Source organism: Leptonychotes weddellii, chromosome 1 (genome assembly GCF_054177405.1).
Source record: "Leptonychotes weddellii isolate Sample4059 chromosome 1, ASM5417740v2, whole genome shotgun sequence".
Taxonomy (NCBI): Eukaryota; Metazoa; Chordata; class Mammalia; order Carnivora; family Phocidae; genus Leptonychotes; species Leptonychotes weddellii.
In genome coordinates this window covers 90,090,120-90,118,078 of record NC_138369.1, presented here as the reverse complement: position 1 = coordinate 90,118,078, position 27,959 = coordinate 90,090,120, and the positions used below count along the sequence as shown (strand labels likewise).

Below are 27,959 nucleotides of genomic sequence, written 5' to 3'. Positions count from 1 at the left end.
CCTGTTTTTGTAGAGAGCTTTATATTTAAGTCTACTTGTTTAAAAATAACATACCATAAGAATATAAAAAGAACATATCTTAAGAAAATTCATCTTTCTAAAACTGTACTCTTCAAGGCAAAGGAGACCTCAATGTTGACTCGCTCTCTTCATCTAACAAAACATGTCATTTGTACAATGATAAAACACTTCTGCTCTCTTGTTTTAGAAACTAATGTCATACTGTGGGCATTTGACCACAGGCAACAAAACAACAGAATAGGAGCACAGGATCAGAAGCCATATTGCCTGCTCCAAACCCTGGCTCGAACACTCACCAGCTATGTGATCTTGGACAACTCATTTATCCTCTCTTTGTCTTAGTTCCTTCATCTTTATAACAGGTATAATAAAAGCATCTAACTTATAACATTGTTGCAAGAATTAAGTAAGATAGCATATATAAGGGGCTTAGAATAGACCTGGAACATAATAGGTGCTCAATTAACATTACCTTTTAATTTCCTCCCCTAATGATTAACATCTTTGGTTCATGACTCTAAATGGGCTCTCTTCGAAAGAAAAGCTACCTTTTCTTTGATATATCATTCAAATACTAATCTTCTATAACGTAATTTGTGATTTTCCCAAGTGCAGGCCATTTCCTCCACTACTAGACTCCTAAGGCTCATGGTTAACATCCCACTTGCTGTACTTGAACACACATCACTCTGTTCTGTTTCAGTGGACATACCATATCCCTCATGCTAGATCAGCCTGTCAGCTCAGGACAGAGCCTATATATTCTTTAGTACCAAGTACTGTGCTCTAAAAGTACCTGACGCAAAGTTGAGAGGTCTTTGGATACCCATTGCTACCACTGGTCATTCTTATTTCTTTTTCATTTACCAGATCCAAAGCCCAAACACTCCCACTTTGGGTCACTTCTTTTCTAACATTAAGTCTATTTTCCTTTATGACTAAGAAGAAATGAACTAGACAGAAGCCAAAAGAAAGCTAAACAATGTAGGACTACCAGGTTCTGTTTCAGCCTGCTGCTAATACCAGGCAGGGCACCATACCTCTGGATGGCTTTTCATTTCATTTCTGTGCATGTCAAGATCTCCCATTTTCAGAGCCATTGCTGCTTTGGTCAATGTCACTAAGATCGATGAAAACCCAGAAGTATCCAGCTTGCTTAGGTAGCTCATGGCAGTTAAAGGATTAATATTCTTCATAGAAGGACTACAGAGAATATGCGGCAGTTGCTTTGGCTCAGCCACGTGGAACATCTGGACCACTTTTGCTGCTAATTCCTTTAGTGAACATGAATAAGAAATAAAAGGCTGGTTAACCAACAGAAAGCAACAAAATCAGCAAAAACGAAAAAAAGAGATATAAAAGATATAAACTTCCAAATGAGACAAAATTATAAGTATGACGTTTTAGATTAAAAAAGACAGCGTTCACGGTGATAATGTGGGAGACCTGAGATGAGCTGAAGTGATCTCTTTGCTGAGGTATAATGAAGAAAAAGCAGCGAAAATATGTACCGAGTCGTGGCTAGCATTTCTAATTTTAACAAGAGTTCAAAAGAAGAAATTAAAGATTTGATTAAATTACACTTAAAAGTCCATTTAAAAATTACAGCTTAGTACAAGATATACTTAATGAGGTAATGTATACAAAAAAATTTCATTTCTCTCAAAACCTTAAAACAGTTGGTCTCCCAATGTCCAGCTTTGCATATTTGCACTCAATTCTTTTTAAAAATACATGAGGGGCTAAAAATAAGCCTTAGCAATGTCTCAAGGTCGCTGGGTCAGGATTTCATAAGTGAAGCTTTGGACACTTGGAATTTGGGAGAACTAGGGTTGTGCAAAGGGCTGCAGACGAGAAGGAGGGGAAGGCCCCGGGGTGTGTGTCGTTCTTCTAAAGATATGCTCCTGTCACACTGGGCAGGTCACTCAACCACAATGGACCACAGTCCTCCATCTATATAATGAGAAAGTAGGAGAAGGTGATTATAAGTTATTTTCCAAGCTATAATTCTAGGATTATTAATGAAAAAAAGGACACATTCATTACCTTTTTAGGAAAAGAAGAAAATAATTCCAAAGAAAAATATTTGGAACCTGACTTCTAAAACAGTATCGCATAAAATAAATTGCTAACATGAAAAGTTAAGAAGGTTGATATAAGTAAATAGAAAACTATATTAACTTCACTTAATTCTTCATCCAGGTTTTCATAAAGTGAATGATTAATGTAAAAGATTAATCCCCTCTCGTATTTCTGTGATCCATCCTCTAGTACCCAGTCTGCTCGGGTTAGAACTTCAGCCATAGACAAACCAGACATCTTATAGTATGGCAAGGCGAGGTGGGAATGCTGGGTGTCAAGCCTAAAGGGAAGGAAGTAAAAAAACCTCAAATTTGTCATTTTTAAGCCTGGATGCCTAACACATTTGATAATAAAACAGATAATGCTTTCCGGATGACATAAATCTCAAAATACTCTTCTACTGCCATTAGCAGTTGGAACAAGTTCTAAGTTTTATTCTGTAAAGTCATTCTAATTAATACAGTTTCTTTCTGTCTGCTCATAATAAAAATAGAAAAATAATTCATTAAGTGAATTTTAGGATTTTTAAAGTGGCTCTAAAATAATGGTGTTGATAGGCACGAAAAGTCTGTTTTATTAATTTATAATCATTCCCGTGGGTCGAGTAAGCCTTTGAAATAATCATACACAAAAAAATCTATAAAGACCATCTCTAAAAGTAAAACCACTATTCATCCCAGTCCTTTTCTGAAATCATAAAAGCACTGACTACTAAGATTAAAATCACAGACCATCCAAATGGTATCTCTCTCTGAAGGCTAACAGGCACTAAACTAGTAATAACAGCTGTCTCTGGGATTTTCATGGTCATGAGCAGGCCCAGAAGGCCTGAAAGAAATTTAATTCCTAAATTAAGTGGAAGGAGACTCATGAACTGGAGATTCATTGTTCATCTAATAAATTGTAACTCCTTTTGAAGGCAGGAAACAGTCATGTTCATCTTTGTGACTCTAAGCTTAGCACAGTACCTGGCACACAGTATGTGCTCAACAAATGCTGACGGAATAAATGAATAAATGAATCTCCTCCCCTCATTCATTCCCCCATTCATCAGGTAGCTACCAGAGATGGAAAAGCTAGTACCTACACCCAAATCTCAAGGTGGCTTCTCTAACAAGTTTCCAAGAAGCATCACCAACCTGCTGTAGCAGTCTCCAAGGTGCCCACAGCTTTCTTTAAATGCTTCCAAAAGCTCTGCTTTTTCTCCAGGTTCCAACTGATTGGCATCCATCAAGGCAGCCCTCACTAACAGATGAGCCTCGCTAAGAAGGTGGATGCAGCTCTGGGTTTTTGCAGTCTTGTAGGTATTACTGTAGTCTACCTGAAACAAAAAAGGCCAACAGCTAATATTGCTGCAGAAAAACACCCAAAAGTTTCCTGGTTCTTAAGAATATCTATGTATTTTGTTAGTAGAGTTCATATTTAAACACATTAAATCCTAAAAAACTAAAAAGTGGTTATTTACCATTCTGATAGGGCCTAGCTGAGGTGTTCTTTTCCCCCACAATCCATGAGCCAGCTTAATACATACGTGATTGTAAACATCCCCTTGTTAAACAGTGCTAATCACTAGAGAAGGTACAAATAACATTGTAATACTAATAACACTGTTAACTTAGCAATAATTTGTTCATAGTTCAATAAGGCTAAAAAAACATATGTGAAACAGTTAACTTTTTTCAGTTCTATGATTTAAATCTTAAATTTAGACTGAGTATGCTTCCTTTATTGTAGTTTCAGTCAGTAAATTTAGGTTCTACTTGGCCTATTTCTATAACCCACAGTGGGCTTATTAAAATTATCACTAGCTAATCTGAGCCCATCAGTATTTTCAGATTCCAGCAAGCAAATCATCTAGATGAAGTTTTAAGACTTTCAATTAAGCAAGATTAAAAGGACAGGGCAAAGCCAATATAATTATCAGCATTAAAATGCCAGGGACAAATCAGGCAAAACCTTGACCTGATGATCAAAATTAACATCACCAATGAGGCGCACAGATATCATGTGCCTCCTGATGTAACACCCTGAGAAAGACACAACGTTACCTATGTAATGTCCTGGCTGAGAATGAGCATACATAACCTGAATCTAAACAAGAAGAAAATAAATAATAAAAAATTTAAAAAGGTGGAGGGGCAAAAATTTATTTTCAAAAATGTCTATGCCATAAAAAATAAAGGCTATGAAGTTATTCTGGATTAAAGGAGGCCAAAGAGACGTGATAATTAAATGCCCTACCTGATGTTAGACTGGCCCCTGTACTGGCGAAGGGAGATACTAGTAGGTCATAATTGAGTCAACTGCAACATTGGAATATGTGTCCTGTTAAATTTATTAAGCATTTGACGGTACTTCAGTGATAACTGAATAAGTGATAAACAAATACCCGGATTCTTAGGAAACATACAGTGAAGTATTTAGGGGCATTAGGCTCTGATGCATGCAAATTACCTTCCAATGGATCGTGGTGTGTGGGCTGGGGGGCGGGAGGGGGGGGAGTGTGTGTGTGTGTGTGTATGTGTGTGTGTGTTTAGAAAGTGCAAAAGCACAAAAAAGAGAGAGAAAGAGAGAAGCAAAAGGGGTAAAATGTTGACTATGGGTGAATCTGTGTGGAGAATATACAGAGTTTTATTTCTACTATTCTTATCCTTGCAACTTCTCTGTAAGTTTTAAATTATTTCAAATAAAAGAGTTAAAAAAAAATTGCGAGTAATGAGTTGGCAGCTGTCACTCTTAAAAAAGGAAGAAGGGGGCGCCTGCGTGGCTCAGTCGGTTGAGCGTCTGCCTTCGGCTCAGGTCATGATCCCAGGGTCCTGGGATCGAGTCCCGCATCGGGCTTCCTGCTCTGTGGGGAGCCTGCTTCTCCCTCTCCTCCCCACTTGTGCTCTCTATCTCACTATCTCTGTCTCTCTCAAATAAATAAAATCTAAAAAAAAAAAAAAAAGGAAGAAGGGTGCCCCCCTCTGGGCCACTACCCAACAGATAATGCTGCAGGTGCAAAGGTCCTAAGACAATCAACTAATATTTCAAAGAGTGAGATGGGGATAAATGATCTAAGATTTCTTTCAGCTCCATTTCCTGGTTCTCTTTGCTAGGGTTCAAAGTAAAGGTCAAAGGCTATTTATGCTTAGACTGGTTAATCGATCCTCTTTGGAGGGTGGGTATGAATAAGGAAGTCTTATTTTAGTGAAGGGGATTTCTACTGGCTCCTCAAATGTTAGGAGCTGTGAAAACGAGAAGGTGACTAAAGATCCACACTCTACTGCCAGACGGAGCTTGAAAGTTGGTTGGCTGTGGCACTCTGAATGTGTGATGATTAGAATCAATATCGGGGCATTGCTTTGACTCTAAATTTCTACAAATAAGAATTGGAAGTCTGAAAGGAGTACCATTTCTTTGTACAGTTGCACTGGTGAGATCGTATCCACAATATACAAATTCCACCCAGCCTCAGCTACAGGAGGTGTTTTAAGCTTACCACTGGTTCCTTTTCTAGAACTAAAAGCAAAACAAAAGATAAGAATTACAGGATAAGACACAGAATTAATAAATGGCAATCTTAAATGGTAAATATTGGATACCTAAAAAGATTTATGCAATCATTTTCATTTAGTATTTTCTTCAGTGATTAGCTGTACAGTGGATTTTTATACAACATTAGTTCACAATGCTACATAGGCCTACAGCATTTAAAATTCGACAGCTCTCATGTACTGACAAACCAATTGCTTCCAATTTACTCCACAAGAATTCTTAAATGGGCAAAATGCTCAAAGAACAGGCAAGACCCCTCAAAAGGAAGAAAGACTTGGCTGTGAGAGTGTCTGTGCCCAGTATCTCTCTTGCACGTGGCCTTCAGGAGTCCAGCACGCCTATGTTACCAATCTAAGCAGAAGCTGCAACAGAACACGAGGCAAAACACTCAGGGCTGCTGGGAAAGCGCACAAGACACATATAACCATGGGTTCAAGCACTCTCTTTTCTCTTGCTTTCACTATGTGATGCATTTTCTTTAGTATACAATCTTTTTAAAATGTAGACCTCTGACCAAAGAAACTTTCAAATAGGTTAGGATTTTTTTTAAATCACTTAAAAATAGAATTTTTTAAAATGTCCAATTACAAAAAAATGTCAATAATTTGCAAGATTGCAAATTGTTCTTCCTCTTGCCAGAAAGCTTTCAGAATCAGTCAGTCTCAGACCATCCCGTGCACGCTCTGAGTGACCAGTTACCCAAATCAACCTCTGATTATTCCTGTTGGTGGGACAAAGCACAGGCACAAAAAATTTGAAAAAGCAAAAACTTATGTTAAAAATAAAAACCAGTTTGACTAGAAATACAGCTCTTCCTTGATTTACGATGAGCCTACCTCCCAATAAACCCATGAAAAACTGGAAATACCATAAATCGGATACACCTAACCTCCCAAACATCAGAGCTTAGCCTAGCCTACCTTAAACTTGCTCAGAACACTTACAGTAGCAATCATCTAACACAAAGCCTATTTTATAATAAAGTGTTGAATATCTGATGTAATTTATTGAATACTGTACAGAGTGAAAAACAGAATGACTGTATGGGTACAGTATGGATGTAAATGTATTGGTTGTTCACCCTCATGATCACGTGGCTGCCACTGTGTAGCATCACCAAAAACTACCATACCACATGTGATATGACAAATTCAAAATCCGAAATACAGTTTCTAGTGAATGGGTACTGCCTTCAACACCATTGTAAAATCGAAAACTTGTAAGTCAAACTAACATAAGTATGGGACCATCTGTACACTATCTGCTTCTCTTCCCCCAGATGGATTTCTTTCCTGATTAAATTATTCATAGGAGAACATACAAATCATCATCATCATCATTATCATCATCGTTTAATTCCTACTCATAAGTTCACAGAACAAAAAATGTTGAACAGAAGCATAACTAGTCTGGCACTAAGTGTTCTATTCCAAACAATGTAGAAGCAGAAAATCCAAGAGTCACCCAGAGATTAGTGTTATCAAAATGCAATTTTATTTTAAGATCGATCAGCACATATCTATATATCATGAATGTGCTTTAAGGTAAGAAATGCATTATTAATTTCTTTTGAATTGAAATACCAGAAAATAATAATTGGATAAAAATGTAACCACTGAAAGGTCAAAGAAAAAAAGAAAAAAGTAGTAAAGAGCCTTGTAGTTTGGATTAGCATTAGAGGCTCTGTCTTTCCTATTAATTACACTGAAGAGCATGTCCTTTAACTTATCTAAAATTACACAGATTTTTATTGGAACTACTTTATAATCCACTTTCTTCTAAAATTCCAAGGTTAATATAAAGGATAGTATGGAGACCACTAGAACTTTCTTTTCCTTCTCTGGAAAAAAAAAACATAGACAAACCATCTAATCATTCAAAGTTTTGTCTTGATTTTTAAAAAGATAAACTACGACACACACAAAATATACCAGTAACAGTTCTTTCCAGAAACATTGGCAGGAATGTGTGGAAGTGTGGGGATGCTTACAGAAGCCTCTTGGGTGATTCTCTTCTCTCTGGAATGGCCTCAGGGTCTGCCTTGGTCAAAAGTATCAGGTGGTTTTTAAAGTGACAAATGGATTTCAAGCCTATGAAAAGCTGTATTCTTAAAGCACAGACATCCATACCGACAGGTGGGCAAGCCTAGTAAAGGAAAAATCACAAATTTAACCAAGGAATAAATGTACATGAACTTTAACCTTCAAAAACCAGTCTGTTTATTTGTCCTGCTCCCCTGTCCACCCCCCCCTCCAAAAAAAACAATCTGAATTCCTAATCTTATCAGAGCAGGAGGTTTTCCTGTCTTAAAGTTATGTAACCAACTACCTGTTACATATGTGCCTGCCGAAGAGCTACTCAGTATTTGCTGACTGAGTGAATGCAGATAGCAGGTGCTCTTGAGCCCCTGGCAGCTGTGGGAACTCCTGTGTGGCTTAGAGAGTGGCTCTCGGGGCACACCTGTGGGCTGGTAACCTGCACCTAGAGAAATCCCCACTAACAATCATTTGACTCAGGAATATAGCCCAATGTGGTTTCTAGGAAAAATCAGACACTATAAAAGGTCATTCTATGGCACAGAGAGAACATAAATGGTTTCTTAGTGGATGGGTGTACAGGGAAGAGAAATGCTTGCATGTTCAGATGGCCCCTGACTGTTAGCTCCTTGGGTGGAAACATTGCCTGGAATGGATGACCAGCTGGGTGTGTCAGGTAAAGGGGAGGAAATCCTCGCCCAGGAGCCAGGCTCCTGTCCCTGTAAGGGAGCATTAATCAAATAGAATGGATAAGGTAAGAGAAGAGCTGTTTCTGAAAGCTCACAAAATGATGCTGTCAGGCCTCTCTTCCATTAACACTATTTGGGTTCTGAAGTTATCTTCATTGTCCTTTTGTACAAAGAGATTGGGGCCACATCATCTATTTTTTTCATTCCTAAGAATAGATAAGATGGTCTTAGCTAGTGCTGAGGAGCCAGAATCTCAGAGGAAAGGGAGGTAAGATGTACACTTTGGGCCACATTCTGAGGTTGTGAAATCTTTCTCAGATGCCATGGCTCCCAAAGTCTGAGTCGGCAAGAGGGCTAAACGTGTGCTGGCTCAGGTGGTATCTAGGATTTCAGAATGGTAGAGTCCCAGGAAAGGGGGAGCCATGAAGTGTGATCATCACTGTCCTTCCCTTTGCCACCTTCAGGAGGACTGGCCTCAAGGGCAGCATCCCCCACCAGCTAGCTGTCCATCTCTCTTCTTATCTCCCTTCCTCTCTTCCTTGTTCCTTCCCTCTGGTTTTAGGAGACTCTGAGAAGACCTACAACATGATTTAATTTCAAATGCAGCTTGAACCTACCTCAATCTATTATGTACCCCTCACTCCCGCATCACCACCTATGTAAGCCTATGTCTTTCTGAGGTTTGAAAAACAGAAAAAAAAAAGCAAAGCAAGGTGTGGGGAGAATGAGAGAAGGACAAAAAATCTGTTGGCTTTCCATTTTTACTAGGGAAATAACCTTTATTTCTAAAATACGCTCTTGAAAATCTATGTATGGGGGCGCCTGGGTGGCTCAGTCGTTAGGTGTCTGCCTTCGGCTCAGGTCATGATCCCAGCGTCCTGGGATCGAGCCCCACATCAGGCTCCCTGCTCCGAGGGAAGCCTGCTTCTCCCTCTCCCACTCCCACTGCTTATGTTCCCTCTCTCACTGTGTCTCTCTCTGTCAAATAAATAAATAAAATGTTAAAAAAAAAAAAAGAAAGAAAAGGCTATACGTGTATCTTAAACACAGATAGAAAGGCATGGGGAAGCTGTAAGTCGGGTTTCTTCAGAGGCTGAAGGTAGGCAGTATGCCTGGTCAGCAACAGAAAGCTACAGGCAGGCCATTGCATGAAAGAGTTACTGAGAACTCAGATCACGGAAAACGCTATCATATGTCACAATTTGGGTGACGGTGATAGTGGAAGAGGACTTCAGACACATTAAGCACTACAAAGTGCTGGCTTATTAACATAACCATCAGTAGTGAACACTTACTTTTCCAGGAAAAGGTGTTCTAGGTGCTAGACAGACATAAACTAACTTATAAAATATAGGCCATCATGGGGCGCCTGGGTGGCTCAGTCAGTTAAGTGTCTGCTTTTGGCTCAGGTCATGATCCCAGGGCCCTGGGATCGAGCCCCACTTCTCCCTCTCTCTCTCTGCCTCTGCCCCTGATCACGTGCTCTCTCTCACTCACTGTCTCTCAAATAAATATTTACAAAAAAATATATAGGCCATCATAATTTGGGAGTTTCCTGCCGCATGTAGCTTTATAACAAACATCCATTCAAGTAGTTTATACCTGAGAAGTGGAATAGCATATGATGAATATGACACAAAGAATCAGTATATTTCTGAGAACAGAAATTCAAGATCAGAAAATATAGAATTTCATCATAAAACTGCCTATGGTTATTTTGTGGTCAAGAGCTTTTCAGAGAATAAGCATATTACTTCCCACTGAAAATTAGGTTAATAACCTACCACATCCATTAACTCTTAGATTAAGACTACAGAAATACATTATAGACATATCTGATAAAACAAAACAAAAAAATATAAATAAATCATTTTCATGCACTTGTGTTCTTGAACACACCGATTTCTGTACGGCTTTGTTAATAGCTATATGCAAGTGCCACCAGTATTTCCATTAAAAAAGAATAAAATTGTAGTATACTATAATTGTAAAGTACTCTCTCTGAAGTTACACTACACATATTCTTTTTTTTTTTTCAAAGATTTTATTTATTTATTTGACAGAGAGAGACACAGCAAGAGAGGGAACACAGCAGGGGGAGTGGGAGAGGGAGAAGCAGGCTTCCCGCAGAGCGGGGAGCCCGATGCGGGACTCGATCCCAGGACCCTGGGATCACGACCCAAGCCGAAGGCAGACGCTTAACGACTGAGCCACCCAGGCGCCCTACACATATTCTTTTTTTTAAGATTTTTTATTTATTCATCAGAGAGAGCAAGAGCACCAGTAGGAGGGAGGGTTAGAGGGAGAGGGAGAAGCAGACTCCCCACTGAGCAGGGAGCCCGATGCGGGGCTCGATCCCAGGACCCCGGGATCATGACCTGAGCCAAACGCAGATGCTTAACGACAGAGCCACCCAGGCGACCCTACACTACACATATTCTTTACCAAATTGTAAAAACTACGCACTACACCTAAATTCTGAGTGAAATGTTTTCAAAGTAATCTTAAAAATTGTCATCACATGAATCACAGAATGTTTACTATTTTACATCCAAAAGTTCTGTTTTGAGAAATAAGATCTTAAGACCTTTAATGTTCACCAACTTAGACCCAAGAGCAAATCTGCAAGCATTCATGTATCCCTTTCTGAGCTTAAGATTTTGTTGTCATCATAAACCAGTTCTAACCTTCAGGGTGGTGTCCACGTATGGGTCCTCCTCACGAGCTGCCGCCGCACTGCACCGCACTGTGAAACACTGTAGGTTGTTGCTAAGGAAGAGGAGCGACACCACTGAGCAAAGCAGAGGCCAGTAACCAACATGCCCATAGCGGGGAGGATTTCACAGAGGCAAACAGCAATGGTGGGGAGGGAAGACTCAAGTATTTGTCAAATGCTTATGATTAGTCTGCTTCTTAACAAGGAGAGCACCTCAGAATCCCCGTGGCGTGTTTGTAAAAATATACAACCGGTCCCCACCTCACCCATACTGAATCATAACCTTTAAGAGCTGAATCCAGAATGTATATTTCTGCAAAGCTCCATGTGTGGCTCTGCTGTACACTCCTAGTTAAGAACCATGGGTCTGGGTCAATATCTCACAGACAAAATGATGTTCCTAGGATCTGGCCAAGGTACAAAGAGGTGATCATCAAAGCCAAGATTAGAACCCAAGTTTCCTACTATCTCTATCCCACTCATCTCAGGATGTAATTGAGCCTAGATTATGCTGGACAACACACTTAGGTTATGCAAACACATATCCAATGGTAGAACAGAAAATTACAGACTATCTGAAGGAATCTTGAGAATTATCTACTCCAGAAGCTTGTTTTAAAGATGAGGGCATGGAAGTCTTATGACTGGTCTAAGACATCTCTGGAGGATGGAGCCAAATTAGATCCTAGGTCTTCTTACTCCTCACACTCCTCTGGCTCTTTACACAACCCCAGGCTGCTTCTGCACTGTAAAATGACCTAGAGACCCCACAGTCAGTGCACAATGGAGGCCTGGTGACTAGTGGATAAGTCAACACTCCAACACTGACATTAAAAACAGTTAACTTACAAAACCCATCTTGTAGTGGATTCACAGGAATAAATAATTTTTATTTTTTCCCCACAGGAATAATTTTTAAAAACAAATTAAAAAGCAGGAGAATTAAAAATGAACTATGTTGAAATAAAGCAAACCTAGCATTGATCTTATAATAGAAGAAATAGTTCTTGGGGCACCTGGGTGGCTCAGTCAGTTAAGAACCTGCCTTCAGGGGCGCCTGGGTGGCTCAGTTGGTTAAGCAACTGCCTTCGGCTCAGGTCATGATCCTGGGGTCCCGGGATCGAGTCCCGCATCGGGCTCCCTGCTCGGCAGGGAGTCTGCTTCTCCCTCTGACCCTCCTCCCTCTCATGCTCTCTGTCTCTCATTCTCTCTCTCGCAAATAAATAAAAAAAAAAAAGAACCTGCCTTCAGCTCAGGTCATGATCCCAGGACACTGGGATCAAGCTCCCTCGTCAGGCTCCCTGCTCAGCAGGGAGCCTGCTTCTCCCTCTCCCTCTGCCCCTCCCCCCACTGGTGCATGCGCACTCGTGCTCTCTCTCAAATAAATAAATAAATAAAATATTTTTTTAAAATAGGAGAAATACTTCTTTATAAGGAAGGCATTCTGACATTTTCACAGTTGGGAGATTTTGCACAATGTAGGGTAAGAGGTATCACTCAGGGCATTCTCCCTCTGTTTTGTGAGGCTTCCACTGCAGCCTCAGCCCATTGCTATCTGTCAATTTCCACAAGTCCATTTCCACAAATGACCTCTGGAATCGTGATAATCGCTGGAACAGTAGCACCACCACTTAGAAATCTAGAGAATAGAGTTAGCACCAGGAAGTAAAATGAATAGAAGGGACTTTGAGATAGTGAGAAGCAAAAAAGCACCTGTGGTGGGGTCAGAAGGAGAGGTGAGAGTAGCTGTGACCATAAAGATAAATGACTGTTAGGTTTCAGAGATAAAAAGGTTGGTCCTCTGAATCTCTTCCACCTATAGTAATCCAGCTGTTGGCTATTGCTGGAATACTAAGCAGTAGTATAAGAAAAGAATAAAATGAACTGAAATGTGTTGGCATGGGAAGATGTCCAGGATATGCTGCTAAGTGAAGCAGCAAGTTGCTGAACAGTGGACATCATATGATCCACTTCTGTGAAAAACAAATCATAGTAGTAAATGTACTGTTTTTTAAAAAAGTTGGATGAATATACACCAATTGGTTTTTTTTTTAAGATTTTATTTATTCATTTTAGAGAGAGAGAGCATGAGCAGGGGGAGCGGCAGACAGAGAGAGAGAAGCAGACTCTCCGATGAGCAGGGAGCCCATGGGGCTGGGATCCCAGAATCCTGGGATCATGACCTGAGCCTAAGGCAGACCCTTAACCGAATGAGTCACCCAGGTGCCCCGAATATACACCAATTGTTGACATGGTTGACTCTGAGGAGTAGGATTATGCGGGCGCTTTCCCATTTACGTATTTCTATAAGGATGACATTTTACATGATTTTATATTGTTCTTAGATTCTTTAAAAATTTTTTTCTATTGCTTTTTTTTAAAAACATACCAGGCTTCAAGAAATTTTTCAAGACAAACTTATGGGCCCCACCTATTTCTAAAACATGTATTTACTGGGTAAAATAATATGTAAAAAGTTCAACAAATACAGGATTTTAAAAATAGGGGTGGGGATCCTTATTAAGAATCTGAATTTACATATAACAACTGCTATTCTAACGTCTAGTGCTTCCACAGTCAAGTTAGTGATGTCAGAATGTATTTTGGTGCTGATATTAAGAAAAACTTCAGTAATTTCTTATCTGGAGACAGGCAAAACCCACACATTTTAAGTCCCTTCAAATTCCCATAACTGTGTTTTCAGGACTCTACATTCCAAACTAATTCATGACATATTTAAGAGAGACACTAAATTCTCAGTGTCCTTTATGCAACCAGATAAAGATTAATAATCTTTTGCATCAATATTTTGGGACAGAAATTAATATTTTAGGGGCACCTGGGTGGCTCAGTCATTAAGCGTCTGCCTTTGGTTCAGGTCATGATCCCAGGGTCCTGGGATCGAGCCCTGCATCGGGCTCCCTGATCCGCGGGAAGCCTGCTTCTCCCTCTCCCTCTGCCTGACACTCCCCCTGCTTGTGTTCCCTCTCTCGCTGTGTGTCTCTCTGTCAAATAAATAAATAAAATCTTAAAAAAAAAAAGAAATTAATATTTTATTCTTTCTCCCTTTAGTTTTTCCTTTGTTTCTTTTTCTTTTTCTTTTTTTTTTTTTAGACTTTATTTATTTATTTGACAGAGAGAGATAGTAAGAGCAGGAACACAAGCAGGGGGAGTGGGAGAGGGAGGAGCAGACTCCCCACTGAGCTGGGAGCCCGGATGCGGGAAGGGACTCGATCCCAGGACTCTGGGATCATGACCTGAACCAAAGGCAGACGCTTAACGACTGAGCCACCCAGGCGCCCCTTTTCCTTGGTTTCTAAGATGCTGTAGTTCCCTAGGTTCTTTCAATTCTTGAAAATCCTTCTGTTCTTTCTCTCCCTTCCTAAACATGACCTTCACCAGAGTTTAGTTTTCCAACTACTTTTCTCTGCTGCACACTCTGGGGGCCATGCTCCCTACTTCGACAGCTCTTTTTTGATAAAAAAACATCTACATTTTCCTTTCTTTTCTAATCTTCAGTTCTGTGTCCAAAAGCCTACTTAACATTTCCCCTTGATACTCTCTAAGCGCCTCAAACTCAAGTGCCTAAACCAAACTTCCTTTTTGCCCCACACTTCACCCGCCTCCACTCTTTCATAAGAGCAGCCTCAACACTCTGGTGAGGTTTTTCATGCCTCCTGCATTCCCACCATCCCAACAGACACCAAGGCTTGTCATTCTCTTGCCAAAGCCTCTCCCATGCATTCTTCCTTGTCCTCTCACTGCTACAGCCCCTGATTATCCTTCCCCGAACCATTTCAGTAGCTTATTTACCTGTGTTCAATCCATCCTGCATAACAGCCACCACTAATTTTCTTAAAGCAGTGCTCTTATCACATCACTTTATTGATCAAAAGCTTAAAGAAGTCCTTAATTTTCAAAGCCCTGAGCTCTCTCTTGACCATTATTTGCACCACTGCATTTCAGCTTCTTCCTGGTTAAAGAACATCACTATGCGTAACACGTTGGAAATTGAGACTAGCTACTTCCACAATGTTCACTTAGGAAACACACAGTGGCATTTCTCCTTACACCAGACAATGAGGGGAGAGGGCAGCAACCACACTATGAGTGAGTAGCAGAACCTTCAGTGAGTTCTGTGCTGTCTGAATATACTCCAGCACCTGCTGTAGCTTCTGATACTACCACTCAATTGAAAAAAATTAAAAATCACTGTCCTATGCAATTAATTATTAGATGCTCCTACAAAACTAGACATAGCCTTTGTTTATAGTCTTCCCCATATCTATAATGCCCTTCTCTTCTAATCTACATCTGTAGATTCTAACTAGCTTTTCTCACTTCAAGCACAAAAAACTTTCCTGTATGACTCAGCCAGAAGTAATTTCCCTCCTCGCAGTGCCTACACCACTTTCACAAAATCTAAAGATATTTTTCACAAATCCCCCGGTGTTTGTGCCCCACGTATGTGTCTCTGGCCTTCTTTCACGCTGTTGCTTTAGAAAGCAGGTGGTGTACCTTATTCATGGTTGCTTGGTCAGAGGGCCCAGTGCAGTGGCTTGCACATAATCTAAGCTCAAAACAACAGGAAATAGAACCAGAAGCATCAGTTACTGCTGAGATAAAAGGAAATGAGATTAAAAGCCTGCTCAGGAACCCAGGTTACATACCAGCATATTAGGGTAAGGCAATTCAAAAGGCATCTGCCACCAACCAGGCACATGACCTTGCCAGTGCCAACCTCTGGATTATTTCCCCATTTGTACTAATCAGAGGGTAGTCTTTCTGGCTCCTTCACAGTTCTAAACCATTATGAAATAACTCAACTCATATAGAAAGGATAGGACAGCACAGAAAAAAATTAGGAAATCTAAAAAGAAATCCAGAGATGTCCTGACTGGCCCCACTGACTTTTCATTAAAATTCCCTATGAAAATTTTTCCTCACAAAGACCTCTATCCAATCTAAGAAAATAAAACAAAGGCAAAACCAGAATCTAAATCTTTGACATTGAAAAGGTAGGTATGGGCCATCAAAAGACAAATTTACACCATTAATTTACAATACTATATACTGGTTCACACAATTCTCACTGATTTTTTTTTTAAGATTTTATTTATTTATTTATTTATTTATTTATTTATTTATTTATCAGAGAGAGAGAGAGCACACAAGCAGGGGGAGCGGCAGGCAGAGGGAGAAGCAGGCTCCCTGCTGAGCAGGGAGCCCAATGCTGGACTGGATCCCAGGACCCTGGGATCATGACCTGAGCCGAAGGCAGACACTTAACCGACTGAGCCACCCAGGTGCCCCCACACAATTCTCATTTAAAGATTTAAGAAGCACCCCAAGGATTTGCAGAAGAATAAGTGACTCAAAGTCCAGCAAGTAACACTGTAACATACCTTGCGATGACATGTAAAAATTGCGGTGTGAGCACCGCCTGCTGAGACTTCTCAGGATACTGGTAAACTGACATTAATTCAACAGATTTGACAACCATGTACAGATAGCCCACATGAGGTAATGAGAAAAAACAGAAGAGACTCAGCAACTCTTTTTCCTGAGACAATTTTTTTCTACCAGAAGTAAGGGAACCTGCATGAAAAAAAAGGGGGGGAAACCCATGAAACCAGTAAAGGAAACTGATATCTTAACTTTTCTAAGCAAAAAGTCTCTCAGTGTGGATAACCAAAGTGTTGTTTAGTAAAAGCTGTTCTTTATTTTTTTTAAGATTTTTTATTTATTTATTTGACATAGAGAGCACAAGCAGGCAGAGCAGGCAGAGGGAGAAACAGGCTCCCCACTGAGAAGGGAGCCCGATGCGGGGCTCGATCCCAGGACCCCGGGATCATGACCTGAGCCAAAGGTAGACGCTTAACGACTGAGCCACCCAGGCGCCCCATGGAAAAGCTGTTATTTATAGAGGAATGCCAGCAAGATATGAAAAGGGAGTGATATAATTAAAATATCACCATTTTGCACCCCCTAATAAATTAACAGATCTACGTAATAATCATCACAGAGTCAACCAGATTCCATGTACCTTCCAACAGAAGTCAGCATTACTTGTGCTACCAAATCATCATCTTCATAATCATCACCACCACCATCATCTAATCAAGACTTAGTCTAGACCAGCATTATCGATAGAGATATAACATGAGCCACATATGTAATTTAAAGTTTTCTAGTAATAACATTTTAAAAGTAAACAGAAACAGGCAAAATTTTCATAGTATATTATATTAACCCAATATATCCCTATTGCTATTTCAACAAGCAGTCAACAAAAAAATTGAGATATCATATATATATATATGTATTTCAGTAGTAACTCTTCAAGATATGGTGTGACTTTTACATTTAACAGTGTATTTCCATTTAGATTAGTCACATTTCAAGTGCTGAGCAGTAGCAAGTGGCTAATGGCTACCACAGTGAACAGTACAGCTTTAGATCAAACCACCAAATCACAGGGAAATACAGGGGATACAGGAACATGTTAAATGACACTGTGGGGACTCAATTAGCAAAATTCAGATTATGGGAAATTCTACGGTATTAGTCCAGCTTATTGCTATTGCAAAGAAAAGAGAGAGAAAGGGAGACGCCATTAGATAGTTGTCCCCCTAACATGGCTCTGGGCCCTCTCTGGTCTCCAGCGTTGTCTCACGAACCTCTCTGCCTTGCTCTACCTCTCGGTCTTGCTTCTCTCAGTTCCTCAAATATAAGATTCTCCCTCTACCACAATGCCTTTGCTGCTTCCTCTGCACCAACCATATTTCCAAATCAATCCTGATTCACTCTTCAGATCCTCTTTCCTAGGAAGCCTTTCTTCACCCCTAAATGAGGTTAATATCTTTGTTATAGGCTCTCAAGGTAGGGTTCTTTTCCCACAGAGTGCTCATTTCGGTGTGTAATTGTATACTCCTTGATAATAATCAAGTGATTATTCGATTAATGTCTGCTTCCCCCCTCAAGACAATAAGCTCCATGAGTGCAAGTACTTTGCCTACTTTTGCTCATTATTGGTTCCCTAGTATTCAGCACAATACCCAACATAGTAGGTAGTCAATAAATGTTCACTAAGAAAGAAAAAAATAAGGGAGGTTTATTAAACACATTTAATCGGAATAATATTTATATTGTCTCTAGGCAACATCTAAAGATGGTAGGCACGCCAGGACTAAGTACAAAACCCAATGGCAAATTCTCAGTCTTGGCTGTCATTTAGGTTCCAGGGGAGCTTTTAAAAAACTACTGATGCCCGGCACCATAGTATGTAGAGCCTGGGCATCAGTATTTTTAAAGCATCCAAGTAAGCCCAATGTGCAACAAGGTTGAAAACCACTGCTCTGAATGAATTTCCCATTCAGTCAACATTTTCCCACCTTGCTCGCAAGGCCATCATATGAAGCTCTGCCACATACCCAGCTAAAAAAACCCAGCTAGGACAAGTCTCTAATTTCCCTTTTCAGGCCAAGTAATTATTTTGAAAGGGGAAATGTGTTTTGTCTGTCACATCCTCTCCATGGCTTCTCCTAGCAGACACAACTTCTCTTGCGAGTGCTCACAGGAGCACTATTTAGCATTATTTGCTAAGGAAATTGTCCAGGGTCACAGGGAGACTCAGTAGAAGAACCTAAAGTATTACCCACATCGGTCTCCCCTCCCAGCCCAGAGCCTTTTCACCTCTGCACCGTAGCAATACCATACTTTCTTACCTGTTTGGTAAATAGGTAGCAGCTGAAGTGAATGTAACTTGACGTCATCAGAAAAGACACAGAACGAAATATCAGGAGCAAAACGTCTGCGAGTTTAAAAAGAGAAAGAGGAAGAGATCTAATTTCCATGTACTTCTAAGCAGGCAAATATATATTAAATGCTGGTGAATGAAAAGCTTTGTAATACTTATAGAGCAGGTGCTGAACGTGGTAATATTTTGTTTTTTCATCAGCTAATCCCGTTGACTCCAGTGTAACGGATACTCCAGATTGGCTACTTTTTTCACCGAGAAGTTCCATGGGCTTTTGACAGATAACAAAGTCATCTGACTCAAGCTGCAAAGTTTCATGACGGACACCTTAAAAAATAAAATTTGAGAAAAGAGTTTAATAACTCCAAGTACTACTTGAATGAAAATTAAATTTCACAATATCCCAGACCAATTAAATAGACATATAGTAATTTTATTTATTCATACACACAGGCATCTTACATATTTGCAAGGCACTATGTTTTTTGTTTTTTTTAAAGATTTTATTTATTTATTTGAGAGAGAGAGAATGAGAGAGAGCACATGAGAGGGGGGAGGGTCAGAGGGAGAAGCAGACTCCCCGCTGAGCAGGGAGCCTGATGCGGGACTCGATCCAGGGACTCCAGGATCATGACCTGAGCCGAAGGCAGTCGCTTAACCAACTGAGCCACCCAGGCGCCCCAGCACTATGGTTTTGAAAAGCCTTAGCACTTCCTCATTTATTCCTCACAACTGATAAAGTACAACAGGATATTATCCCAATTTTACACACGAGGAAATTGAAACTCAGAGATGGTATTCTTAACCCAAGGCCATTCAACTTATGAGAACTGGGGCCAGAAACTCCTCCTAGCTCTCCCATTATTTCTATTGACAAGTATATGCTGAAACACACTGACATGCTACAGAGTAAGATATGGGCAGCCAGATCATAAACCCAAATCCCATGTATCAGGTATAACTGAATCTATAAACAATGTGGCTTGGTGATTGTTTATATATATATATATACATATATATGTATATGTATATATATATTAGCACCCTTCAGAGATTGCCAGAAGTAAGGGTTTTCTCTACACCTAAGGTAAGAAAGCAAGCTAAATTCATTATTTACCTTCTGTCTGTTTCATTGGCTTGTCGGTCTTATGTGGCTGGTGGTTGACACTCTCTCCATTTTTAGGGTCTGACTCCAGTTTTAGGATTAAGACTTCTAAGTCTGACATGAGAGCAACATAACCAACGCAAAAAGAAATTTCAACAGGAATGATATTATCTATGTGTATAATTAAAGAACGTTCAAAGTCCAACATTGAGAATTCTTCATTAATGATCTGATACTTCAAACTAAACAAGACTAACTTATTGGTGCAACCAACAAGAAGGTCTCCTTTTACTGGGCAACAGGAGATGCACAAGGGGGCCTCAGAAAGCGGCATTTCAATAATAGACATCTGGTCTTTGTAGGTGTCACTGAAGGGTGCCTCCACATTATGTCCAACCATTCGGATACACACGCGACAGTTTTCAGTCCTTTTACTTCTCCAGTTCACATATGCACGTAAAAACGTAGCTTTGTTTTTCTCTTCAATTGCTGCCAGATAGTCTCCTGAGATGGAAATAAGATTATACTTAGAATTTGTAATTAGAAACAACCACTTACTTTGTGCCATGAAAAGGAACTATTAGTGAACCCTAATGCGAATGGTTGAATTAAAGATTGACAAGAACAAAACCCTAATTAATAGCATCTTAGGTGTATTTTTAACTGACATTATGCATTTAGGTTCCGAAATAAATCTCTCACCATTATGTCTTAAGATAATCCACTAATTATTCATGCAGTTTACACAGAAATTGTACATTTTATTCCTTATATTAGCTGAGTGTTTCATGTAGCTCTGAAATCCCTCTTCCCACAAGTCACACCTTCATGTCAACTCTGAGAAGTAGGATAAAGCTATACATATTAAACAAAACTTAAATCCAAGTTAATTTTCCCTTACTTGTTGATTTTATTATATTGTTTAAATTATAAAGTAATTTTATAGTTACTCTCTGTTGTGAGAAATCAAAGCAGTAAAGAGATGGCAAATAGAAAGCATAATCTCTTCCCTGCAGTCCGAGCCAGTGGTAACACACATAGCTTGGTACGTGTCCTTCTATACTTTTCTCTCATATAAACATAGACCGTAGACTAGTGTTTTGTCTCTTTTTTTTTTTCACCAAAATGGAATCTCACTGAATATATTTAACAATCTACAACTTCTAAAAATTACCAATAAATCTTAACTCGCCACGTCAATACATGGGTATCTAACGTCGTTTTATTGAAAATTATCTGTATATCCTATGTATACATGTGCCATAATTCATTCAACAGTTCCCCTATTGATATATATTCAAGCTTTTCTGCCACTATACTTCATACTGTAACAAATAGGCCTATACCTATATATTTATTTCCTACGGGTTTGTTTCAATCGCATAGATTCCCAAAAGTAAGAATGTTGGGCCAAAGGGCAGGTACGTTTTAAATCTTAAGATATTGCCAGATTCTATCACAATTACATAATAGGAACTCGTGTTGCCAGCAGCACTGTTTGAACATGCCCGTTTCCCTATATCCTCACTAGCACTGACTCAGCGTGATGGGGAAACCAGGACTCTTATGGTTATTATAATGTATATTTTCCAGACCATTTCTAAAGCTGGCCATCTTCTGCTATGTTTATCAGTCACGTATGATTTCTCTTCTGCAAGTTACCTACTTTATTAGGATGTTTGATTTGTTTTTCTTACTAAGAAATAGCCGCTCTCTGGGTAAAAGTGATATTGATCTTTGGTTGGTCATGAATAACAAATTGTTTTTGGTAGTCTATTCTTTGACGTTTGATTTCACTTATGGCATCTTTCACCATAGTGAAAGTAGTCAGATATGTATGTAGTCAGATATATATCGTTTCCTCCTTGGCCTAATTTCCTAATTTCCTTCTTTCCTAATTTGCTTAGACAGTCCCCTATGCCCTCCAAATTACATAACTATACTCTTACATATTCTATTAGTGGCTTTTTTAATTTAAATTTTTAATCTTTAGAACTTTGAGGGGAAGATAAGTCAAGGTTTTTCCAAATGTAGAACCGACTATTTACTAACATTATTTGGTAAATAAGCCCTTTTCCAATGAACTGAAACTGAAACGCTGCTATTAGCATAATGACTTCCCATATACACAGGCAGCAAGCAAGCAGCCCCTTTCAGCAAACACTCGCTGGGCTGGCCGGGCTCCCTCCGTGTCCGAAATGAGCCAGACTGCCAGAAAGGCAAGCCTTCTCTTGATGCTGGTCCCTTTGATACCACAGAAACGGAGCTTGCACCTGTTCATTCCCTGGATATCTTCACAGAATGCCTAACCGTACCCTCCAGGCTCCATAAATGTGCTCACTCTGTTCCAGAGAAGCAGTTTGGATGGAGTTGCGTCAAAAGATGCCTTGTAGCCTCCATCTTCCTAGAATTTCCTCAGTAAATTATTTTTTTCAAATTTTTATTATGGTAAAATATACATACCGTAAAACTTACCACTTTCATCATTTCTGAGTATACAGTTCAATGGTATGAAGTATATTCACATTGTTGTGCCCCAATCACCATCATCCCTCTCTAGAACTTTTTCATCTTCCTCAAAACCCTTAAACAATAACGCCTCATCTCCCCCACCCCCAGACTCTGGCAATGACCATTCTACTTTCTTTCTGTCTCTATGAATTCGCCCACTCTAGATACCTCATGTAAACTGAATCATACAATATTCGTCCTTTTGTGTCTGCCTTATTTCACTTAGCACAATGTCTTCAAGGTTCATTTGTGTTGTAATGTGTGCCAGAATTCTCTTCCTTTTTAAGACTGAATAATATTCGATTTTATGTAAGTACCACATTTTATTTATTCATCTGTTTAAGGACACTTAGGTTGTTTCCATGTCTTGGCTATTACAAATAATTTTGCAATGAACATGCAGGTACAGATATGCATATGCCACATTTTGTTTATCTCTTCTTCAGCTGATGGACATTTGGGGTGCTTCCACTTCTTGGCTCTCATTTAAAAATGCTATGAACATTGATGTACAAATATCTACACAAGTCCCTGCTTTCAACTACTTCGTTTATATACTTCCAAGAGTGAAATTGCTGGATCATATGGTAATTAATTTTTTGAGGAACACCATACTGTTTTCCACAGCAGCTCTACCATTTTCCATTCCTGCAGTGTGCAGGAGTTCCAATCTCTCCACATTCTCACCAACATTTGCTATTTTCTTTCTTCTTTAAATAATAGCCATCCTAATAGGTATGAAATGGTATCTCATTATGGGTTTGGTTTGCATTTCCCTGGTCATTAATGATGTTAAGCATCTTTTCATGTGCTTGTTGGCCATGTGAAGAAATGCCTATTTGTCCATTTTTTAAGTGGCTTTTGTTGTTGTTAAGTTACAGGAGTTCTTTATATATTCTGGGTATTAATCCCGTATTGGATATATGCTTTGCAAGTATTTTCTCCCATTCTGTGGATTGCCTTTTCAATCTGTTGTTAGTGTCTTTTATAGATGCATGAAGGTTTTTAATTTTGATGACATCCAATTTACTTTACTCTTTTGTTGCCCATGCTTTGGTGCCATATTCAAATTAGTAAATGAATTTTAAAACTAAGAATATTTGTTTGGTTAAATAAAATTGTTTTATTCAGACATTTATAAACATATACCTATTTCATCGATAAAGTCTATTTATCATTTATACATAATCTGCAAACTGTAGATAGTGCCCATATTGTCTTGTATGTTTTCAGATTAGTTTTATAATGATGAACTAGAACTTGCTGAGTAAATGTGTTTACCTGACAAGCATTATGATCAGAGATTTAGAGTTCTCTCAATTAATCCTCACAACAAACATTTAAGATATTATCTCATTCTCCATTTTACAGATCAGGAAACAGGCTCAGATAAGCTAGGTAACTTGCCTAAGGCAACACAGCCAACAAGCTAGAGCTGGGACTTAAACCTGGATCTGGTTAGCTCAAAAGTCGATGCTCATTCCCCAATTATGCTATTTCTCAAAATGTTAAAAAGGAGATGAAAGTCTGGAGGATTCTGTGGAGGTTAATAGCTCTTTATGAAAGAAACTAAACTTTTTAAAAAATTTAATTTATTTAAACAAACAAACAACAACAAAAAACAGTTCACCTATTTCTCCCACTGCCCCCACGCCACCACCAATTAGTTTTGGGGTTTTTTTTGTTTTTTGTTTTGATTTGTTTTGTTTTAGATTTTACATACAAAAAATCATATGGTATTTGTCTTCCTCTGACTGACTTATAAACTTTTTTAGGCATTATGTATATGGTCAGAGCTTTACTCTACTTACTTTACAACAGCTTCTGTCTTCATTAAGTAAATTAAAAATCATTCTCATATTTATTCTTAAGCTGAGATTATTGATTTTTTAAAATAATAAACTTCCTTTTATATAAAAAGATCATAAACCTGGTTAATACTAATACATGATTAAGGAAAAGGCTGCTCCTATGACAAAATTGACATCAGAAGGCTGAAATAATATACGATGCATCAAAATATGTTTTATGGCTCTGGAAAAGTGAAGAGATGGTAAGGTTTGGGCGGTATGTAATAGACAGACTCATTTAATACACCTGTGCTAAAGAACAGGCAATGAGAGCCATGTGGTCTTGTCCTCCCTGCCCCACCACTTTCAGACACCCCATAAACAAATGTCCTGCACCAGAGCTCCCCACACAGCACTCAACCTTGGCCACCAGGTCTTTCTCCATTGAGAGCAATAAATTCTCCTGTCTCCTTTTCTTCACTTCACACACAAAGCCTAAATTAAATTTCCATTACCGATGATGATGTTAGGGCCCTCTGTCCTTCAAAATTTCTACCTACTTTCTCCCTAACACCCCCAAATTTTATAAAGGGAGAATAGCATCCTGCTAATTAGAGATTAAAAAAGTGAAAATGTTGGGCACCTGGGTGGCTCAGTTGTTAAGCGTCTGCCTTCAGCTCAAGTCATGATCCCAGGGTCCTGGGATTGAATCCAGCATCCGGCTCCCTGCTCTGCAGGGAGTCAGCTTCTCCCTCTGCCCCTCCTCCCACTTGTTCTCTCAATCTCTCTCTCTCAAATAAATAAATAAAATCTTTAAAAAAAAAGAAGAAAAGAAAATGTTTTCTACTTGGGTAAGAGACCTGCAAAACACTTATAATGAATAGAAATGGCTGATATAAGATTCATTTTGTTTCTGACAGGAGGAGATTTGCTACAGAGGAAGACCGGAGGCACTTAGAGCAGGAATCCCCATGTCTAAATTACTGTGAATGGGAGGAAAGAGACCAAAAGGAAAAAGCTGAGAAATGGAAGAGAAGTTATCTGGATATCAGCATAGCTAGGAGTCAACTATGTGTGGGTTAATAGAAGCTGTACCCAGGGATTGTACCCAGTCTTCAAGCTGAGGACTGAAAGTTTTTTTTGAGCTATCTGACCCAGGCTAATGCCATACCACATGACTCCTGAACTTTCTTTAGGAAAGTTGGATTATAAAACTGGGTTATAAAAAGTCTTTGTTTTTCAAGGCCTCATTAATAAGGTTACCATGCTACTCAATGCCTACAGCAGCCAGTATGGCACGAGGTCCAGTAGTTCTGAATCTTGGTTAAATATCAGACTCACCCCAATGCTGGGGCATAGCCCAGGAAACTGACAGTTTCTCTGAGGTTGTGGTCCAGGCATCAGCATATTTTCAAGCTCCCCCAGGTGATTCTGAAGCACAAGTAGTGACATCAAAGATCCCAAGAATCACCACTACTGACAGGGAAGAAAACTAGAGGTTTACATGATGCCTGCCACTTTCAATTCTAGAATAAATGTCCATTTGGAAGAATGGGGGCAGATCACGTAAATATGTCTGTCTCTCTGTCTCTGCCTCACTCTCTCTCTCTCTCACACACACACACACACACGCACACACATCACACCTTGAGACTGGTGAGTTTGCCACTCAGTAGAGCTCTTGAAGGTAAGAACTTCCATGTTTAAAAGGGGGGCGGGTGGGATGGGGAAAACCACCAATATTGAAAAATGATTGAGAAGTATTTCTACTAAATTCCAAAATCAGAATCTTCTGCTGAAAGAGAACATATAGATCTAATGAGTGGTTTTCAAATATTATCTGTGAACCAATGCAAGCTTCTGTTGATGTCTTCACTAGTCAAAAAGAAAAAATAACAGCATAGTAAGTTGCTCATAAAGCAAAGATATCCAATGTTCAGGGCTAAGTGCTTTTTTCCCTTATGGTTACAGTAAATAGTAGGGCTTTTCATTTTTAAAAATGTATATTTTTACTGGACAAAATGAATAGTCAGATACTAAGTATGATGATAGCCCCATCATGGAGCCACAAAACCCCAGTGCCTGGAAATCACTGATCTAGTAATTTCAACTTAAAAAAAAAAAGAGAGAGAGAGAGAGCCTGGGATCCAAAAGTTTCTATAAACTCACACCCAACCAGTAGCAGAAAGAGATCCCCAATCCTCCAAGTTCGGGCTCTCTACTTCATTAGTAAGCCCCTGAGCCATGGGCTTTTCTACCATAAATACTGCAATTTATACCTTTATACCCCTCTTGAGAAGCAGGAATCAAACTTTAAGTGCATTATTAAGCAGTTAAAAGAAGCCTATGGAAAATCCTCCTGTAATCTTAAGTACCATCTATTTTTAAATGTTGGGTTTTTCTAAAATAGAGATACACCCACATAGTAGTACCTCCTTGTACTGCTTCACATTTCTTGGAAAAAGGGTAGTGGATGCTGCTGTGTTGTTTTGGGTGGGAAGGAGGAGTTTCTGACTTGAGTTCCACTTGCATAGATTTAAAAACCAGCATATAATGTGAGCTTTCAAAAACCGGCAAGTGGATAAATGTATAGATGTAAAAGGACTGGCCATGAGTTGGCATGATTGTTGAAGCTGGCAGTACCTGGGGTTCAGGATACTATTCTCCCTGCTTTTGCATGTGTTTGAGATTTTCTATACTTTTGAGTTTGGGTTTTTTGTGGTTGTATTTTTTGTTTTTAAGTGTCTGGGCTGAGTGGAACCCAGCCACCCAACCACAGGCCTTTCTGGTGAGCGAACGAGGTAAGCAAGAGCAGACAGCGTCCCCCGCCCCCTTGAAGCAAGCGCTCACCTGCGGTTGCCACGACAACCGCACAGCTCTGCTCTCCTTCAGTAATCAGCAGCCAGACCCCGCGAGACCATCCAGCAAGTTCTGGGAAGTCTCTTCCCCACCCAGAGTGCCGCCGGGGACGCTCAGTCCTCTAGGAAGGAGGCCCCAAGCCGGGATCCAGGCTCCCCCTGGCCTCGCTGCTACTCACCCGCCTCGCTGTAGGCCAGGCACAGCACCCTGCCTAGCGTGGAGAAGGCGCACCTCGGCTGGCACAGCTCCTGTCCGGTCACGGCGAATGCCTCCACCTTGCAGCCTGCCGCCACGAAGAGCGCGTCGCGTCCTCCGCCGCAGAACCGCTCGGGCTCCAACTTGCAGGGCACCACCTGCTGCGACCCGAATGGGTGCAGGTTGTATAGCTGCACCATCCTGACCACCGGCTCCGGGGCAGCCCGGCGGCGCCCGCTCAGGCCTGCACGCCCCGCGGGGCGCCCAGAGACCCCGCTCGGGTCGCAGAGGCTGGACCACTTCCGCCAGCAGTTGCACAGAGCCGAGTCACGTGAGCGTCACCGGGGCCGCCTGCGGCTCCCCTTCTTAAAGAGGCTGTTACGGGGCGAGGCTGGGGTCCGGGGAGCTCTCGCCTTCGCCCCGTGCGCCTGCGCCCCGCGGGCCTCTCGTCTGGGGGCTTTGGACCCGGCCGACCCGTGCTGGCCACACCTCCGCGCTCCGCGGTTGACCGGCGCAAAGACCGCTGTGTCCTTTTTTTCCCCGTCATTTCACGTTACTGCTTTGGGCTAGACGAGATGTTTAGGCCCTTGAATACGTCTCAACATTTGATTATCTGCTATCTTGCACCATTTTGTACTTACTTCAGGGGCATCACTTAG

At 40.2% G+C, this 27,959-nt stretch overlaps 1 protein-coding gene across 8 annotated transcripts in view; it reads right to left on the bottom strand.

The window, feature by feature from the left end:
* The window catches only part of HPS3 (HPS3 biogenesis of lysosomal organelles complex 2 subunit 1), a 38,424-nt gene extending 10,703 nt beyond the window's left edge, over window positions 1-27,721 (bottom strand). For 5 of the 8 annotated variants that reach the window (XR_004079423.2, XR_014147475.1, XR_014147473.1 and 2 more), the window contains exons 1-11: window positions 27,284-27,721; window positions 19,958-20,449; window positions 18,996-19,167; window positions 18,809-18,894; window positions 16,487-16,679; window positions 11,053-11,134; window positions 7,631-7,785; window positions 5,496-5,604; window positions 3,243-3,424; window positions 2,203-2,383; window positions 1,062-1,295 (exon numbers count right to left, since the gene is read on the bottom strand). Coding sequence is in view for 4 of the 8 variants with exons in the window: in XM_031041479.2 (XP_030897339.2) it covers window positions 1,062-1,295; window positions 2,203-2,383; window positions 3,243-3,424; window positions 5,496-5,604; window positions 7,631-7,785; window positions 11,053-11,134; window positions 16,487-16,679; window positions 18,809-18,894; window positions 18,996-19,167; window positions 19,958-20,449; window positions 27,284-27,500 (2,103 nt within the window). In the remaining 4 variants the exon portion in view is untranslated. The remainder of the gene's footprint in view (window positions 1-1,061; window positions 1,296-2,202; window positions 2,384-3,242; window positions 3,425-5,495; window positions 5,605-7,630; window positions 7,786-11,052; window positions 11,135-16,486; window positions 16,680-18,808; window positions 18,895-18,995; window positions 19,168-19,957; window positions 20,450-27,283) is intronic. The other 3 variants (XM_031041474.2, XM_006745438.3, XM_031041475.2) reach the window with 3 other exon arrangements.
* Between the last annotated feature and the right edge of the window lie 238 nt (window positions 27,722-27,959).